The 15,688-nt window shown below is 62.4% G+C and overlaps 2 protein-coding genes across 2 annotated transcripts; both read left to right on the top strand.

Annotated features, from left to right (window-relative positions):
- The first annotated feature begins 208 nt into the window (after positions 1-208).
- Positions 209-1,939, top strand: HMX3 (H6 family homeobox 3). The gene is made up of 2 exons (XM_012934815.2): positions 209-617; positions 1,266-1,939. The coding sequence occupies exons 1-2, from the start codon at positions 209-211 to the stop codon at positions 1,937-1,939; spliced, it is 1,083 nt and encodes a 360-aa protein (XP_012790269.2).
- A 9,579-nt stretch (positions 1,940-11,518) lies between these two features.
- Positions 11,519-13,239, top strand: HMX2 (H6 family homeobox 2). The gene is made up of 2 exons (XM_055118655.1): positions 11,519-11,786; positions 12,686-13,239. The coding sequence occupies exons 1-2, from the start codon at positions 11,519-11,521 to the stop codon at positions 13,237-13,239; spliced, it is 822 nt and encodes a 273-aa protein (XP_054974630.1).
- Positions 13,240-15,688: the final 2,449 nt, after the last annotated feature.

The following is a 15,688-nucleotide window of genomic DNA, read 5'->3' as shown; positions in this document are numbered from 1 at the left end:
TCGGCCCCCCTCCCCCATGCCGGCCCGCCCCGGCCCGGGCCTCACCCCGCCCTCCCGCCGCGGGATCTGCGCCTGGGGCGGCCCCCGACTTCGCGCCCCGTAGTTGGGTTCCGCTTATGGTCTGATTTCCGGCCGCCCGCCCGCTCGCCCGGCCGCGCGCCCGTCCCGCGCCCTCCCTCCCTCCCGGGGACCCGGCGGAGAGGGGACCATGCCGGAGCCCGGGCCGGACACCCCCGGCACGGCCAGCGCGCAGCCCCCGCCGCCGCCGCCCCCGCCTCCCGCGCCCAAGGAGTCGCCGTTCTCCATCAAGAACCTGCTCAACGGGGACCACCACCGGCCGCCCCCCAAGCCGCAGCCGCCCCCACGGACGCTCTTCGCCCCGGCCTCGGCCGCCGCCGCCGCTGCCGCCGCCGCCGCTGCCGCCGCCGCTGCGGCCAAGGGGGCCCTGGAGGGCGCGGCGGGCTTCGCGCTCTCGCAGGTGGGCGACCTGGCTTTCCCCCGCTTTGAGATCCCGGCTCAGAGGTTTGCCCTGCCCGCGCACTACCTGGAGCGCTCCCCGGCCTGGTGGTACCCCTACACCCTGACCCCCGCCGGCGGCCACGTCCCGCGACCTGAAGGTACCGAGCCCTCTTTGAACTTTTGGGGTCCTCCCCGCGCGCCGCCCACCTCCTCCCTCCCCGCGCGGCCTCCCCGCCGCGGCCCCGGGACCCCCCGCGACCCTCCCACCCCGCGCGCTCTGGTCAGTTTCCTCGGTTCACCCGCTGCCACCTCCGGCCGGGCGCCGGGACACGCAGCCCGGGAAGACAATCCCACTTGGGGAGAAAAAGACGTAGCCTCGCTGCCCCCCACGGGCGCGGTGCTCCCCGGGACGAGTGCTCTGGGGCCGCGATGGGGAGGATGCCCGCGGCCGGGCCTGGAGGGAGGGAGTGACCCGTGCCCGCCCCAGCCACGGTGCGACTCCGCGGAGGGGGCCCCTGCCTGGCCTGGGAGCGCCAGGAAGGAAAAGAAGGTGGGCGCGCGCCCCGGGCCGGTTCTCTCCCCACCAGTCTCCCCCGGGAAGAGGGGATGAAGGGGGACCCCACGGCCTGAGCCCCTCCCGTGGCCGGGAGGGAAGGAGAAGGCCCGCGGGCGTGGGGAGGCTCGGAGGCCCCAGGCGGGGAGACCGGCGCGGACGGAGCGGTGCCGCCCGGTCCCGGCGTCGGGCCTGGCTGAATCCGTGTGTCCGTGTGCGTGTGTGTCCGTGCGTCCGTGTCTCTCCCCCGCAGCCTCCGAGAAAGCCCTCCTGCGAGACTCGTCCCCGGCCTCGGGCACCGACCGGGACTCCCCAGAGCCTCTGCTCAAGGCCGACCCCGACCACAAGGAGCTGGACTCCAAGAGCCCGGACGAGATCATCCTGGAGGAGAGCGACTCGGAGGAAGGCAAGAAGGAGGGCGAGGCGGCGCCGGGCGCGGCCGGGGCGAGCGTCGGGGGCGCGGCGGCCACGCCGGGCGCCGAGGACTGGAAGAAGGGCGCCGAGAGCCCCGACAAGAAGCCGGCGTGCCGCAAGAAGAAGACGCGCACGGTCTTCTCGCGGAGCCAGGTGTTCCAGCTCGAGTCCACCTTCGACATGAAGCGCTACCTGAGCAGCTCGGAGCGCGCCGGCCTGGCCGCCTCGCTGCACCTCACCGAGACGCAGGTGAAGATCTGGTTCCAGAACCGCCGCAACAAGTGGAAGCGGCAGCTGGCGGCCGAGCTGGAGGCGGCCAACCTGAGCCACGCCGCGGCGCAGCGCATCGTGCGGGTGCCCATCCTGTACCACGAGAACTCGGCGGCCGACGGCGCGGCGGCCGCGGCCGCGGGGGCCCCGGTGCCCGTCAGCCAGCCGCTGCTCACCTTCCCGCACCCCGTCTACTACTCACACCCCGTGGTCTCGTCCGTGCCGCTGCTCCGGCCCGTCTGAGGCCCGACGTGGGAGAGGGGGAAGGAGAGCCCGGCCCCCCTCCCCAGACCCCCGGAGGAGACTGGGGCGGCCCAGGGCGCCCGGACGTCCAGCGGCCTTCGGGAACCGAGGGGCCCCCGGGCGCGCGCAGCCCCGGCCTCCCCTCCCCCAATCGGTAGCGTTTTTTTTTTTTTTGTAAGTATTTGCAATGCATTTTCGTGCAATTCACCCCTAATGGATTTGAGGCGCTTCCCTCTTACTTTTGGTTTTGGTTTATATATTGAGAGAGCAGGAGGGAAAGAAAAGAAAAGAAATAAAAGGGGGTGGGGGAATCAAGCAAAATTCCCGGGTCAACTATTTTGGCTGAAAGCTTTGATAAAACGTCCAACGGTCTCCCTCGCAGACACAGAAAAGCTTTCCCCTGGCCTTGAACGTGGCTTTGGGGTTTTATTTCAATGAAAAGAAATAAGCTCAAACCCCGAAACCCTTCTCATTTGCCCATTTTTTTTCTTCTAGAGGATGGTTTTGTTTTGTTTTCAGAGGTACAGGCAAACCATCGCCTTGGTAGCCCCTTTATTTCTGGGCCTCTGGGTGTGGTTCTTCCTCCCCTCGCCAGATCACTGGCCACCCCCAATCAGTTACCCTACCCAATTTCCACAGTCCGAGCCGCCTTTCATCCGAGGCCTGTGCAGCTGACCTCTTCATCTGTCCCTCCCTCGCCAGGGCCAAATCCTCTAATTAAGTGTTTAAAGGGATAGACTTGACAGGCAAAAAAAAAAAAAATCAGAATTCTGATCATTCTCGATACAGCTCCGCAGAAGGACCAGTGGAGTGCATCTCTTTGGGGAAGAGAGTTCATTTGTTGCCGAATCATTGTAAACACGACTGTTGATGCATTGTCCCCTGTTTTCAGAGCAATTTCGATATATTTTTAAAAACCTGTCTTTTGTCCTCTCCCTGCCTTTTTGTTCCACAGGAATGGTTCTAGCTTGACCTGTGCAATATGGTACACAATTTCCCGAGAGGTCCCTGCTTCTTCCCGCAGGAGAAGCAGACTTTCCTCTTCTTCTTTTTTTTTTCCTTTCGCTGTATAATCCTTTCATTCCTATAGGAGGAAAAAACTAAGATGGGACAGGGGGAAGGAGGGAGCCCCGGGTAGGCGGCTGTGGTGAGTGAGATGGTCCTACTGGAGCGCTTTAAGTGAAGGACAATCAATTTAGGAGAATTTTAACTTATTTGATAACTGTACAGATTTCTTGTAAAGCCCCCCACCCCCATGGGGTCTGGCCCCGGCTCTACCCTCGCCTACCCCTCGCTGTTTTCTTCCTGTCACCCACACCTGTTGTTCTGTGATAGTTCGTCTCCCCTGACTCCTCCACCTCCCCCCCTGGGTTCAATCCCTTTTTAAGAAAAAGGAAAAAAGACACAAAATATTGTTACATTCAATGTTGTTGTGAAATGGAATTAATTAAAGAGGAAAAAAAAAAGGAAATTGGAGCGTTTGGTGTGCCCGGAGTGAAGAGCGCCGGATGGTTTTCCCAGAGCAGGTGTCTGGGAATTTCTTCTGCCGCCGGGGACCTGGGTGCCCCATCCCGAGGCCCTATGGGCCCTTCGCGGGGACAGGGTGGCTTTGTTTGCGCCCAGGGCCCTCCTCTCTCTGGATCTGGGGCGGCCTGCGGGGCCAGCCGCACCGGGGAGAAGGCTGGGCTGGCGGGCTGCGAAAGGAAGTCATCTCCTTCGCCCGAACTGAGCCCGCCGGCAGCCGGGGCAGGGCTGGAGCCCGGCGGGGCACCCTGCGGACAGGAGCCCTGAGCTTCCGGCCAGTGCACCCTGGCCCTGGGGAAGCAAGTCTGGAGCCTTCTGTGTTCGGGCTGCCTCCAGGGTGGAGGGTGAGTGTGAGGCCCGGGAAGGGCTGGGGTGGGAGGGGGGAGTTAGACTTGAGCTTCGGCCAATCCAGACTTCCAACTGCGAGAGGCAAGCGGCGGGTCGGTCGGTTGGTCAGTCCCCGGGAGGAAGTGGCCATCTCCAACCCTGGAGGTTTCCCCAGCTCTGGAGGAATGCTGGCTCTGGTTGAGCAGGACGAGGGTGGACACGGTCCTGGCTGGCGTGTCAAGCACCAACCAACCGAGACGTCCTGCCTGCAGCAGCCGCCACACAAAACACCTGGCATCCCTTCTGGAGGTGCCCGATTCCGGCCGCTGGTGCCCGGCTGCACCCCACCCGTGCCACAAAGCGCAGCTCTGGGGATCCCCCTGCACCTGCTGGGCACTGGGCACCCCTGGTGGGCGGCTCACCCAAAGGCTTGTGCCTAGAGCGGCTTAGAACGTGCCGGACAGCCGGGCCAGCAGAGGGCTGCACAACCCTTGCTGGCGCAGCGGGGCGACCTGACTTAGAGTCCGGGGGCTACGCGTGCCCAGCTCCTGGCAGGGCAGCTGGGATCCGGGGCAGCGCTGTAGCGGGGAGACGAGGTGCAGCTCGGCGCGGGGTGAACAGTGCTGGGCATCTCCGCTGGGGACGCGCGTGCTCTCGGTCCCTCTGGCAGGCGCGCTCTGCTGGTATCCGCACACCCTCGGACACCACTGATTCTGCTCTGACCAGCGCGCCCAGCACCGTTTCCTCCTGATGGGAAACCGCCCCCCGACTAAACGGGCATGCGTATTTATGGCGAGATTTTTAGCCTGGACCTTAGCGAAGATAGATTTCCCTTTATATCCCCCTGGTTTGGAATAAAAACGAGGGCATATGGCACGAATGAAAAATAAACAGAAATTCCGGGTCAAAATATGTTGTTCCTGGTGTTACCTGCAACACGGTGATGCCGTTTACTGTTGCCAATACTGGCCGCGGGAGAGGCCAATAACAGCTCATTAAAAATAATGTTGCAATAGCAAACACATCCCTGATTTTACAGCCCGGCCGCAATGTTATCAAACACCAAGAAAATACTTCTTTATTTGTGTTTGGATTCTAGAAAACGGTTCTCAACTGACCCGGTCTTTACAAAGTCGAGAAATAACTGGTTCTCCGCTCACAGTTTATTCTTTGTCTTGCTTCCCACTCTGTCCCTGTCCTTTCTCTGTGGAGCCCCGTGACCCTGGGCAGAGTGTCCCTCCCTGGAGACTTAATGAGGGGAGGCAGCCGCGGTGGCGCTGCCGGGAACCTGCTGGTCCCCTTCTCTGGGGCAGGGGTCATGGGGTTTCTCATGGCAGAGAAGAACCGCAGGTGTGATGTGGGCTGAACCCTGCGGCGCGCCTGCCCCTGCAGGTGAGTCCCAGGACGGTGGGCTAAGAAATCAGAGGGTGAGACTGGCTGGGGTCATCATCTCCTCCCCCATCCTGCCCACCCCCTTTAGCAGGGACCCACGCTGGAGGGGGCAGGGGGCGGGGAGAGAATGGGGTGCTTCCAGCTCGGTCTCTAGCCTGGGAGAGCAGAGCTGCCTGTACCAGTTTATTCCCAGGCTCCTTCAATTAATCTTCAAGTCCATGCAAATGCCGCCCCTGGCTCGGTGCCTGCCCGCAGCCCCGTGCAAACGTGTGTGCACACACAGGTCAGCGGCTCCCACCTCAGGGAGGGCTCCTGACCCCAGGGCTGCCTCCAGACCCCCACCCTGTGCCCCCACCTACCTTTGCCTACGTGTTTAGCCTCACAGTGGCCCTTATTACAGATGCAGGCACATCTTGTTGGAGGTGACCCTGGACAGCTGCTTTTCTCGGATGGCCTCAGGCTAAGGCAAGCTGAGAAGAACCTTCTAGAAAGGACTGGGCAGGCAGCAAGGGCGGCTCTCCTTCTCTTCCCAAGCAACCCTCTCTTCTCTTTTGGGCAGGGGTGCTTCCCACCCCCTCCTCATTAGCCACCGGGAACTGACAGCCCGCTGCAGCCCAGCGCCCCACCCGCGTGGCGGACCCCCAGACTCTTGGGGGCTGAAACCTCACTGGGAGCGGCTCTGACACCCCAGGGAGCGCCTGGACCCTGGGAGGCCGCGGAGACGGGGTGGCTGTTGCCGTTGACAACACAGATGTATTTCTTTTATTTGGTACTAAATAGAGTGCGTGTGTGTACCGCAAACAGCAGCAGGACAGATATAAACTGGCCCCCGCCACGCCACCGCGCATTCGGGCCAGGACACCACGCGGGCAGCGGCAGAAGCGGGGCCGCGGGGCCGAGAACCCAGCGCGCTCCCCTCTCCGGGCGCGCACCAAGGCGAGGTTGGTTGGGGTTCGCCCTCGAGGGGTGGGGTCAGAACAGTGGGGCTCAGAGGGGCAGCCTCGGGGACCTGAGCGAAAGCCCTGCGTCTGGGGGGCCACACGCCCCAACTTCCACCCCTCCTCGCTCCTGGGGCTCCTGAGCGCCCCTCGAGGCTGGGGGCCGCCCTGGCTGCAGCCGGCTTGGGCCCCACCTCGCCGGGTTGGCTACACCCTGGAATGCATAGGGCGAGGCCTCGTCCCCGCAAGTGGCCCTAAAGTGGGGTTCGGAGAAGTGGCCCCCGAAAGACTCCTTGGCTGACGCAGCCAGGTGAGGGCGAAGGAAACGGAAACGCCAGAGAAATCCCAGCCGTGGGGTGTGACGCGCGCAGCCTGGCAGGGCCAGGGGACGCAGCCCACCCTGGCGCGTGCACATGGCCCCTCCTGCCACCCGCCTGGCCGCCAACTTCCCTGGCTTTCGGGTGCCCCCCAGCCCCCAGCTGGCCTGGGTGCGTATGCAAATGTGCGTGCCTGGAGGGCGGCACGTCCATCTGCGCCCAAGGGCCAGGGGCCACTGGCCCCACACGCAGTTGGGGCCGGGGAGAGAGGAAGGAGATAACTAGATGGTCTCTGACTTGCCGCTCTGCTGGCTGGGGGGGGGGGCTTCTCTTCCCAGCGTGCCCCTCCCTCAGAAATACCCTGGCCACCTAAGCCAATGCAGAAAGGCAGTTTCTGTGAAATGGGGTCTCCAGTGCCCCTGACGGACCCCCTCCCCCGCACCTCTCCCTGCCGGGTTTATTGATCCTCCTGGGGTCTCTTCCCCTCTGTCCCCAGGATCAGGCCGTGCTCCGCTAGAGAGGCAGGCAATCTGGGAGAACAGCACCCACCGGACTCCTGGGGTCCGCCTGCATCCCCACTGGTGCTCCCTTGCTGGCACTATGCAGGTCGCTTCCTGGGCTGCTGCGCCAAGGTCCAAAGCCCTCAGCCCCTTCCTTCCCGGCTGCAGAGCCTCCCCAGGGTCCCCTCTGGTGGAGACAGAGAGAGGAGGGGAGCAAGGAAGAGAGGCAGATGCGGGCGCCTGGGCTCATCCTTGAGTCAAGGAGTGGCCGAGGGGATGTCACCTGCCCCGCCAGGCCAGAGGTAATATCTTAAAGAAATAGAAAGAATCCCCTTCTCCCACGAGCGCCTTCACACTCGGGCCCCCCTCGGTGATGGAGTGCAAAGCATCAGGTTTTCATCAAAGTTCTATTAAGTGAAACATAGGTTGCAGGGCACCCTTTGATTGAAACAGTTTAAATTTTAATTGTGTTTTTAATTTGACATATAGTTGCAGAAAGGAATGACACTGCGTCGCCAAGGGGCGGTCGATTTTCTTAATTTCTCCCAGAGGAATTGATGAGTCTATCAGGCCACTAGATTGGAAACCCATTAAAGCTCTCTGGTTAGGCTGTTAATTGGAACTTGATGGATGGGGGAGGGGTGTCGGGACTCGTCTATGCTGATCCAATCTTCAGGACTTTCTGTTTTCCAATAAATTACACGATTCATTTTCCAGCTGCAGATTACATAAATTGTACACCTCTGGGGCGCTCTTTTTCAAAGAGGGAGCCCTTTCCCCCAAAAGCCTATTGCAAGATGTCATTTGCACCAAAGAACGAACAGCAGAAGCCCTTGAATGAAAATCGAAACATAATCAACGTTTATACTTAGAAAATTTATTGAGATCATTTTCTCTGGTATTTCCTTATTTTAAAGTTTGGACGCGCCATATATCATAATCCACTCGCATAAGGGTGGGGGGGAGGCTGTGTTTAATATTTATCGAAGCTTGATTCCAAGATCAAACTTGTTTATGACTTCATCTGTCATTTCGGAGGGAGCCTTCTTCCACCATTCCCCGGCTCGGCCAGCCTATTTCCCGACCGCTACCCGGCAGTGAGGATCAATTTTTATTAGACTCCTCGGCAAGTTTGCTCGGGGCCGCTTTAGTACGGAGCAGTGGCATAATCTGCAGACCTAAACTTTAAGCGTCCTTTTAGTCTCGGGAAGTTGATCATTCTTTGGAGGTGTGTGCCTGCGGGGGGGGGGGGGGGGGCAGGTGCTACCTCAAAGTACGCAGGGGCTGTCCTGGGGGCAGTCCTGTATCCCAGCCTGGAGTAGAGAGGCGGAGCCATCAGAGAGGGTGTGTGTGTGTGTGTGTGTGTGTGTGTGTGTGTGTGTGTGTGTGTGTGTGTGTGTTGTGTGTGTGTGTGTGTGTGTGGTGTGTGTGTGACTGAGCTGAAGGATTGCCAGCCTTAAGGGCAGAGACCAGGCGCCTCTGTGTGCTGGTTCCTAGCACTGAGGGTTCCAGGACTGTGCTTGGCAGCCGCACTGGACCTCAAGATAGGGTTCAGGGGTCAGTGCTCTGGACAAAGGCGGGCGAAACCCCAGGATGGCATAAAAGGAGGTCAAGTAGCTCCAGTCCTGGCCCTTCATGATGGCCTTTGGTGCTGGGAAGAAAAGGAGAGCAGGGGTTGCAGGATGGGGGTCAGCGCCCTCCTCCCCACTTCAGTGTGGTGTCTGTGGGCACCTGTGTGTGCTGCAGCGTGGACTCACCTGTGTGAGCACGTGTCTGCAGGACTGTGGGTGGAGGAGGCCGCTCAGGACTCCTCGGGGCGCACCTGCAGCAAGCAGACGGGGCGGCCCGCGAGAGTGGGGCGTGGGGGGGATCCTTCCCACTTTCCCAACAGGAACGGGCGGGGAGGAGAGTGCGCGACACCCCCAAGCTGCTGGTTGCTTAGCTGAGGCTGCGGGTTCCCCGCCCGCCCCGCGCTGGTCCTAGGCGCTAGCCAGGCTTGGTCCCTGCGCAGCTGAAGCCGCTCCCGGGGGACCCTGTTCCCCAAGAACACATCCTCAGGCCGAGTCCTCGAGCACCCGGCTCCCCGCCGCCCCCGCCCAACTCCCGGCACAGCTTGCTCCGCCCCTCCCTGGGCTCGCAGGGGGCTGGAGTGAACGGCCTGGCCGGCCTCGGCTTCTCTCCTGCCGGCTCAGCCTGCATTGGCCGCTTTGATTTCTAAGCCTCAGTTTCCACGCCTGTACGCGGAGGGGGCAGAGACCGGGCCCGCGCGTTTTGGTGGGAAGGTTCAGGTGGAGCGTGAAGACTTTCCCAGCGTTTCTGGCTGCGGACACGAAGTATTTACAGCCTCTGAAGGCTCCAACCAACGCTTCCCGCCCCCGCCCGTCCGTGCCAGCGGGGTGCAGGGCACTGAGCTCCGGGCTAGGCGATTTGGGGTGCTGGGGGCGCTGGGCGTGGCCGGAGAGGCGGGGCGGCGTTAGGGGTGTGTGTGGGGGGGGGTGGGCTTTTCCTGCCGCCGGAACCGGGCGGGACGGCGCTCGACGGGCTGCGACGGGGCCCAGAGCCTGCGCAGCCGCCGCGCCCAGGACGCACAAATTGTATTTCAGCGCCGGGTCCTTCCGGGTTAATGAGCTGACACCAAGATTAAAGCTGACCATTTGTAATGTGTCTCGACCCCGCCGCCGAGCCCTGAAGAGGTTAATGCGGTGACGGAGGCCGGCACCTGCCCCTCGCCGGCCTCCCGGGCCCCGGCGCGCACCCCGGCCCCCCGCCCCGTCTCCTGCCCCGGCCCTGCCCGCGCCGCCGACTCCTAATCAATTAGCCCATTAACGAGGCCTTGGAGGAGTTAAGTAGGGAGCGGCTCGGCCTCGGGCAGGGCTGCAGCCGGTCACCCGCCGCGGCTAATGATATTATAAGCGCTTTGCTCAGGAACCCGGGCGCGGCGCACCGGCACGGCGCAGCGCCTGGAACGGGGGGCGCGGGCCCCAGCCGCCTCTCGCCCTGGGCTGCCTTCGGGCGACACCCCAACCCGGGCTTCGAGCCTCCAGGGGTGAGCAGCACCCTCAGCCCTGATCCCTCTTTCTTTCCTCAGAGCTCCGGGGGGGCCCCAACTGGTTTGCTTGAGCTGGGGCGGGGGTGGGGGCGGCTAGATCGAGGGAAAGCGATGCGGAAATTAAAGGGGGAGGGAGGGAGCCCCAGGACAAGGGAGGGACTGAGGTCTGACAGGGCTCTTACAGCTCTGCGAGGTGTTTCCCCCGCCGTGTTAGAAAGGGAAACTGAGGCTGGGAACCTTTTAGAGATTTGGATCAACTTCTGCCGATTCTAAAGCCACGAGTCCATTCTTACCCCCTTTTCCCTTTCCTGACGTGCTTCTCTTTCTAAATAAAATCTATAACCAATTTTTTAACCCAAAATTTTACAACCCCGTCCCCCCTCTCTTGTTCCCCCCCACAAATAACAAAAAGCAACGTTAGCAAAATCTCTAACTAGGAGTGCTCCACTCTTGCAAGCTTGCAGGAGCCTTTCCACCGCTGCCTAAGGCAAACCTTCAGACGAGAGGCGTGCGTGGGTGCGTGGGTGCCGACGGTGGGTGCTGAGAAGTGCTTGGTTGCTGGGGGTGGGTGCTAATGAGCTCCTGCCAGTTAGAGGGCCGGGAGGCCGCACTGGGACCGGAGGGGTCTAAATTTTCAGAGCCTGTATGTAAGTGGTGGGGCTGGGACCCGAACCTGGATAGCTTCAAACAAGAGCTAGAGCTCCAGCCCCCCTCTCCCCACCCCGCAACCTAGCAGGTAACCAGATGGGCTTGGGACAGAATCGGGGGGCGATGTGTGGGAAAGGGAGGGCAGAAGTTGTTCATTCCCCGGGCTGCAGCCGAAGTACATTTCCTCCTAGGCGCCCGCACCCCTGCACCCCTTCCTCCTGCGCGGGGCGCAGCGGTTGGGGGTGACGGGTACCAGCGCAGGAGGAGGCTGAGACGGGGGGGGGGGCGGAGGGGTATTGCGGGGTCGTGGAAGAGCCCGGGCCGCCTGGGGGAGGGTGCAAGGTCCGGCCCGAGGGAGGCGTCACCCTCTCCGGTTGTCGCCCGCCTCGAGAGGGCTGGGGTCCGAGCGGGCCGAGCCGTCGCAGCGACGCCCCGGGTGACCCTGCTGGGCCGGCCCGGATGCCCGGGAGGCCGCGGCCGCTCTCCGGGGCGCACGGACGCCGCCGGCCCGGTCGGGGCTTTTTGAAATTTTCCGGGGCCGCTCGGCGGCGCTGCGATTGGCCGCGTCCCGGTAACCTCTATGCAAATGAGGCCGCGCCACCTCCGCGCCGCCGAGACTCCGCGAGCCGGCGGGCCGGCGAGGGGCATTCGCGCCGGGGCTGGGTGGGCGCACCCAGAACCTGGCGGGCAGGGACCTGGGCGCCGGCGTCCGGTGCCCGCGTGCGCCCCGCGCCGAGGGAACGCCTCGCCGGCTCTGCCGCCCCCTCCCCCCGAGCCCCCTCCCCTCCCCTCTCCTCCCCCGCGCCCGCCTGTCGGCACCACCTTCCACCCAGATCGTCTCTAAAGGGAGTTCTTGGTTTCCTCCGATTTCTTATGAACCCAGGATGGGCAGCAAGGAAGATGCGGGCAAGGGGTGTCCGGCGGCGGGCGGCGTCTCCAGCTTCACCATTCAGTCCATCCTGGGCGGGGGCCCCTCGGAGGCGCCACGGGACCCCTCCGGCTGGCCGGCCAGGAAGCGCAGCCTGTCCGTGTCCTCGGAGGAGGAGGAGCCGGACGACGGCTGGAAAGCGCCCGCCTGCTTCTGCCCAGACCCGCACGGTCCCAAGGAACCGGGCCCCAAGCACCACCCCCCCATCCCCTTTCCTTGCCTGGGTAAGGACCGCACGCCGCCCGCTCGGCCGCGAGCTAGCTCTCGGGGAGGGACGCGCGCCCGGACCCGCTCCCGGCCCGACCGGGGCGCCCGGAGTCCGTAGGCGACAGAGGGGGCCCGCGAGCGGCTGTCGCCCCTGCCGCCAGGCGCTCGGGAGGAGGCCGGGAAGGCAGAGCCGTCCCCGCGCGCGGGCTTGGGAAAGGTGGGGTCGGAGGGAGAGTGACCACAGCGGGCTGGACACAGGCCCGCACGCGTGGCTCTGCCGTCAACGTCCCCTTTGCACTTGGGATACTCCCCGAACACGAGGTCTGGAAGCGGTCTGAACGGCTGACTGTCTCTGCTGGATCTCTCTGCGTCTTTTCTCTCTCTCTTCCTCTCTCTCCATTCCTCTCCCTCTCCTCCTCCTCCTCCTCCTCCTCCTCCTCCTCCTCCTCCTCCTCCTCCTCCTCCTGCTCAGAATGATTAGCACTCCACGATGATTGACAATGGTGCCTTTCAGAGACGCTTCCTCTTCACAACATCTGATCCAGGCCAGCCCCGCTGGTCCTCAGCGGTGGGTTCCCGACAAGGCCTGTGCGCGGGGGACACTTCCAGCGCCGCCCTTATCAGGCAAAAGATCGCCTTCAGAAACGATGCTAGACTGCCCCGCAAACCTCACCTTCTTGCCACTGATCCTTTCAGGACTCTGGGGGGGCGTGGAGACCCCCAGACTCCGGCCAGGGCTCCCTCTCCTACTGCTTTTCAAAAGCCAGGGTGCTGATCCGTCAGTGCCTGCGAGAGGGAGAAGAGGAAGGGGCGTTCGGACCACCGCGGCGGCGCCTGCCAACTTTCAGAGAGCTGGAGGAGGGGGTCCGCCAGGTCCCCCAACTCCACGGCCTTCCCGTCTGTTCTCACTTCCCAGGTACCCCCAAGGGCGGCGGAGGCGCGGGGCCGGCGAGCTCGGAGCGCGCGCCCTTCCTTTCGCCCGCGCACCCGGACTTTAAGGAGGAAAAGGAGAGGCTCCTGCCCGCGGGCTCGCCTTCGCCGGGACCCGAGCGGCCGCGGGACGGCGGCGCCGAGCGGCAGGCGGGCGCCGCCAAGAAGAAGACGCGCACGGTCTTCTCGCGCAGCCAGGTGTACCAGCTCGAGTCCACCTTCGACATGAAGCGCTACCTGAGCAGCTCGGAGCGCGCCTGCCTGGCCTCCAGCCTGCAGCTCACCGAGACGCAGGTCAAGACTTGGTTCCAGAACCGCCGCAACAAGTGGAAGCGGCAGCTGTCGGCCGAGCTGGAGGCGGCCAACATCGCGCACGCCTCGGCGCAGACTCTCGTGGGCATGCCGCTGGTGTTCCGGGACAGCTCGCTCCTGCGCGTGCCCGTGCCGCGCTCGCTCGCCTTCCCCGCGCCGCTCTACTACCCGGGCAGTAACTTCTCGGCCTTACCGCTCTACAACCTCTACAACAAGCTGGACTACTGAGCCGGCGCCAGAGGAAGCAATACACCATGTGTGTCCATACACTGCTAGCGCAGGCCTCCGTCCCGCCTCGGGTGGGCCGCTTTGGGGCACTTCCTGGCGGTCCTCGGCCCGCAGAGCCCGCTTGCCAACCCCCCAGCACCCTACACCTGGACGGGGTGACTCTATTGGCAGAGGGTGTTCTGGGGAGGGGGCAGAGAGGTCTGGCCCGGTCAGCGTTGCCGAGGAAGGGAGGGGGGCATCAATAAAACGCCGACCTAGTCGGGGGCGCTTCTCTCCCCAGAGACACACACCTGTACATATGTACATGCACCCTGGCGGCCGAGCCCGCCCCTAGGGACTCTGGACACTGACCTCGACGCCTCTTTCGTTTTCCCTCCGTCCTGAGGATGGGTAAGGGACGAAAGGGGCCAGGGGCAGATGTCAGATCTGTAAATATTTTTAAAGAGGAAATAATAATAATAATAATAATAATAACAATTAATAATAATAAACCGTTTTAAGCATCGTTGCTAACTTTTGCTGGGCCCGACCTTCCGGCGTGCAAACCCGCTGGGGGGTGTTTCTCCCTTGCTCGGTGGGCGCCGGAATCTGCAGCCGCGGGTCGGTTGGAAGAAGGGTGGACGGTGCAGGGGGCGATCCGGCCCAGGGGCTGAAGTTCGGGGTCCGCGTACCGCTGGGCGGCGGCTGCAGGGGGTGGAGCCGCACCCGCTCCCAGCTCCCCGCTGACGCCCGAAGCCGAGCCAGCCCGGGGAGCGGAGCGTACCGGGACAAAGGCGGCGCGGCGGGTCGGGCGGGGGAAGCGGCTCCGGGCGCGCTTAGGGGGCTTGTCCTAAGCCGCGGGGCGTCGTGCGACCCAGTTGGTTCCTTTGTCACCGGCTCCTCCGGCCTCCGGGTGCTCGGCAGGCGGGGCGGCGCCGCCCGGGCCGGGAAAAGAGCCCGCGGCTCAGCTCTCCCGAACCTGGCCCCGCCGCGGGGCCGTTGCGGCGCGGAGCTGGGCGCGGAGAGACGGCCGTTCGGCGGAGCAGGGATCGGAGCGCCGAGCAGCGGGAGGCGAGCACGCCCGCCTCGCTCCGCCCCTGCACTGCGGCTGGGCAGCTGGCATCACTCTGGGCCGAGCGGGCCGGATTGCGGGCCGGCACGTGGCTGCCGGAGCGGAAGGAAACGGTGGCGCGTGGCCCGGGCGCCCCGGGCACCTGCAGCCGCGCCGGGCCTCGCGCGGGGCTGCCACCTGTTCCTCGGGAAACGTCGGGACAGGAAGCCTGGGCCCGCGGCAGCAAGGGTCTCGGCGTCACGTGGGTGCCCGGGCCAGAGCTGGGGTCTCCAGACTCCTCCCGGGGCCCCCCCAGCTCAGCCCGTGCACAAGCGCCCGAGTCCGCGGCGCCCAGGCCTTGCGTCCCCATTTGCGTTGCTAGAAGCGTCTCTGAATTGAGAGGGAACGAGATTTTTCTGCATCTCGTGAAAATGCACAGGATTCTTTGCAACATACCGTTGTCAAATGCCTGTTCTCGTCCGCTTGAGGCCCTATTTTCTTCTTCTCCTGGAAGATGTCACAAAGAGCACCATCTCCTTCAAAGTGACGTCCCAAGGATGGCCTCAGGAATTCACCTGCCAGCGCAACTAGTTCAGTTGCTTTTTTTTTGTTTTTCCACTCGATAAAAATCCAGTGGGCCTAGGGACTTGCAGAGACCTATGTGAAATATTGTTAGGAAACAGAAAACAAAAGTGTCCAACACTGTGTCTGTTTTCTGCTGATTTGGAGTGGGGACATTTTATTTCAGTGAGGTTCTCTCTTTCCAGTTGGCCCACTTTGAATTCTCCTTTTCCTCCAGCGTGGCTGTTTGAATATTCCATACAGTGAGAGTCAGGCTATTTTCAAAGGAACTCCATGTCAGCTTTGTGTACATTTCAGTACACTGCATTTTTTTTTCAAGAGATGATAGTTTGAATAGTGTTGACTCAACTATCCTTGGGCTTATGTGTCTTAGAGGAAGAGATTTCCTCTAAGCCAACCAAGCAAGCAATCAACATCCCAGTGATTTTGCCTTTAAACTTTTCTTGGGGAGGAGGGGGTGACCTTCTTCTAGTTTGTCACAGTAGGTATTTCCTCTTCTTACTAATCCAGATGTTAGCAAAGGTGGCCCCATAGGATAACTTTTATAGGTCCCTGTCATTGGTAACTAAGTCCTCCCTCTCTCCCTCTACTCCCCTCCCCTCTCTCCCTGCCTTTCCTACTTTCTCCTGCGTATTTAAAATGTTATTCAAGACTCCATTGTTACCAGGTTTCCTCAGGACTATCAATTCATTTGAATAATCAACAAACTCAGCCTCCTTGCAGGCTCTAAACTGGATTTCAAAGATTGACGTTTCTTAAAACTCAAATCGAGTCCGGCTGCCCAGAGGGATCTGAATCATACACACACTAGATAATGAAGTACACTCAGATTTTATT

This window comes from Sorex araneus, chromosome 11, assembly GCF_027595985.1.
Source record: "Sorex araneus isolate mSorAra2 chromosome 11, mSorAra2.pri, whole genome shotgun sequence".
Lineage (NCBI taxonomy): Eukaryota > Metazoa > Chordata > Mammalia > Eulipotyphla > Soricidae > Sorex > Sorex araneus.
The sequence above is the reverse complement of the archived record's forward strand: the minus strand, read 5'-3'. Positions and strand labels throughout refer to the sequence as shown.

What these genes read in the sequence shown, in the direction of transcription:
- HMX3 (XM_012934815.2), top strand. Translation starts at nt 209, where the DNA reads ATGCCGGAGCCCGGGCCGGACACCCCCGGCACGGCCAGCGCGCAGCCC. An exon ending in CCACGTCCCGCGACCTGAAG is followed by an intron (nt 618 to 1,265) that starts GTACCGAGCCCT and finishes TCTCCCCCGCAG; the next exon opens with CCTCCGAGAAAGCCCTCCTG.
- HMX2 (XM_055118655.1), top strand. Translation starts at nt 11,519, where the DNA reads ATGGGCAGCAAGGAAGATGCGGGCAAGGGGTGTCCGGCGGCGGGCGGC. An exon ending in CATCCCCTTTCCTTGCCTGG is followed by an intron (nt 11,787 to 12,685) that starts GTAAGGACCGCA and finishes CTCACTTCCCAG; the next exon opens with GTACCCCCAAGGGCGGCGGA.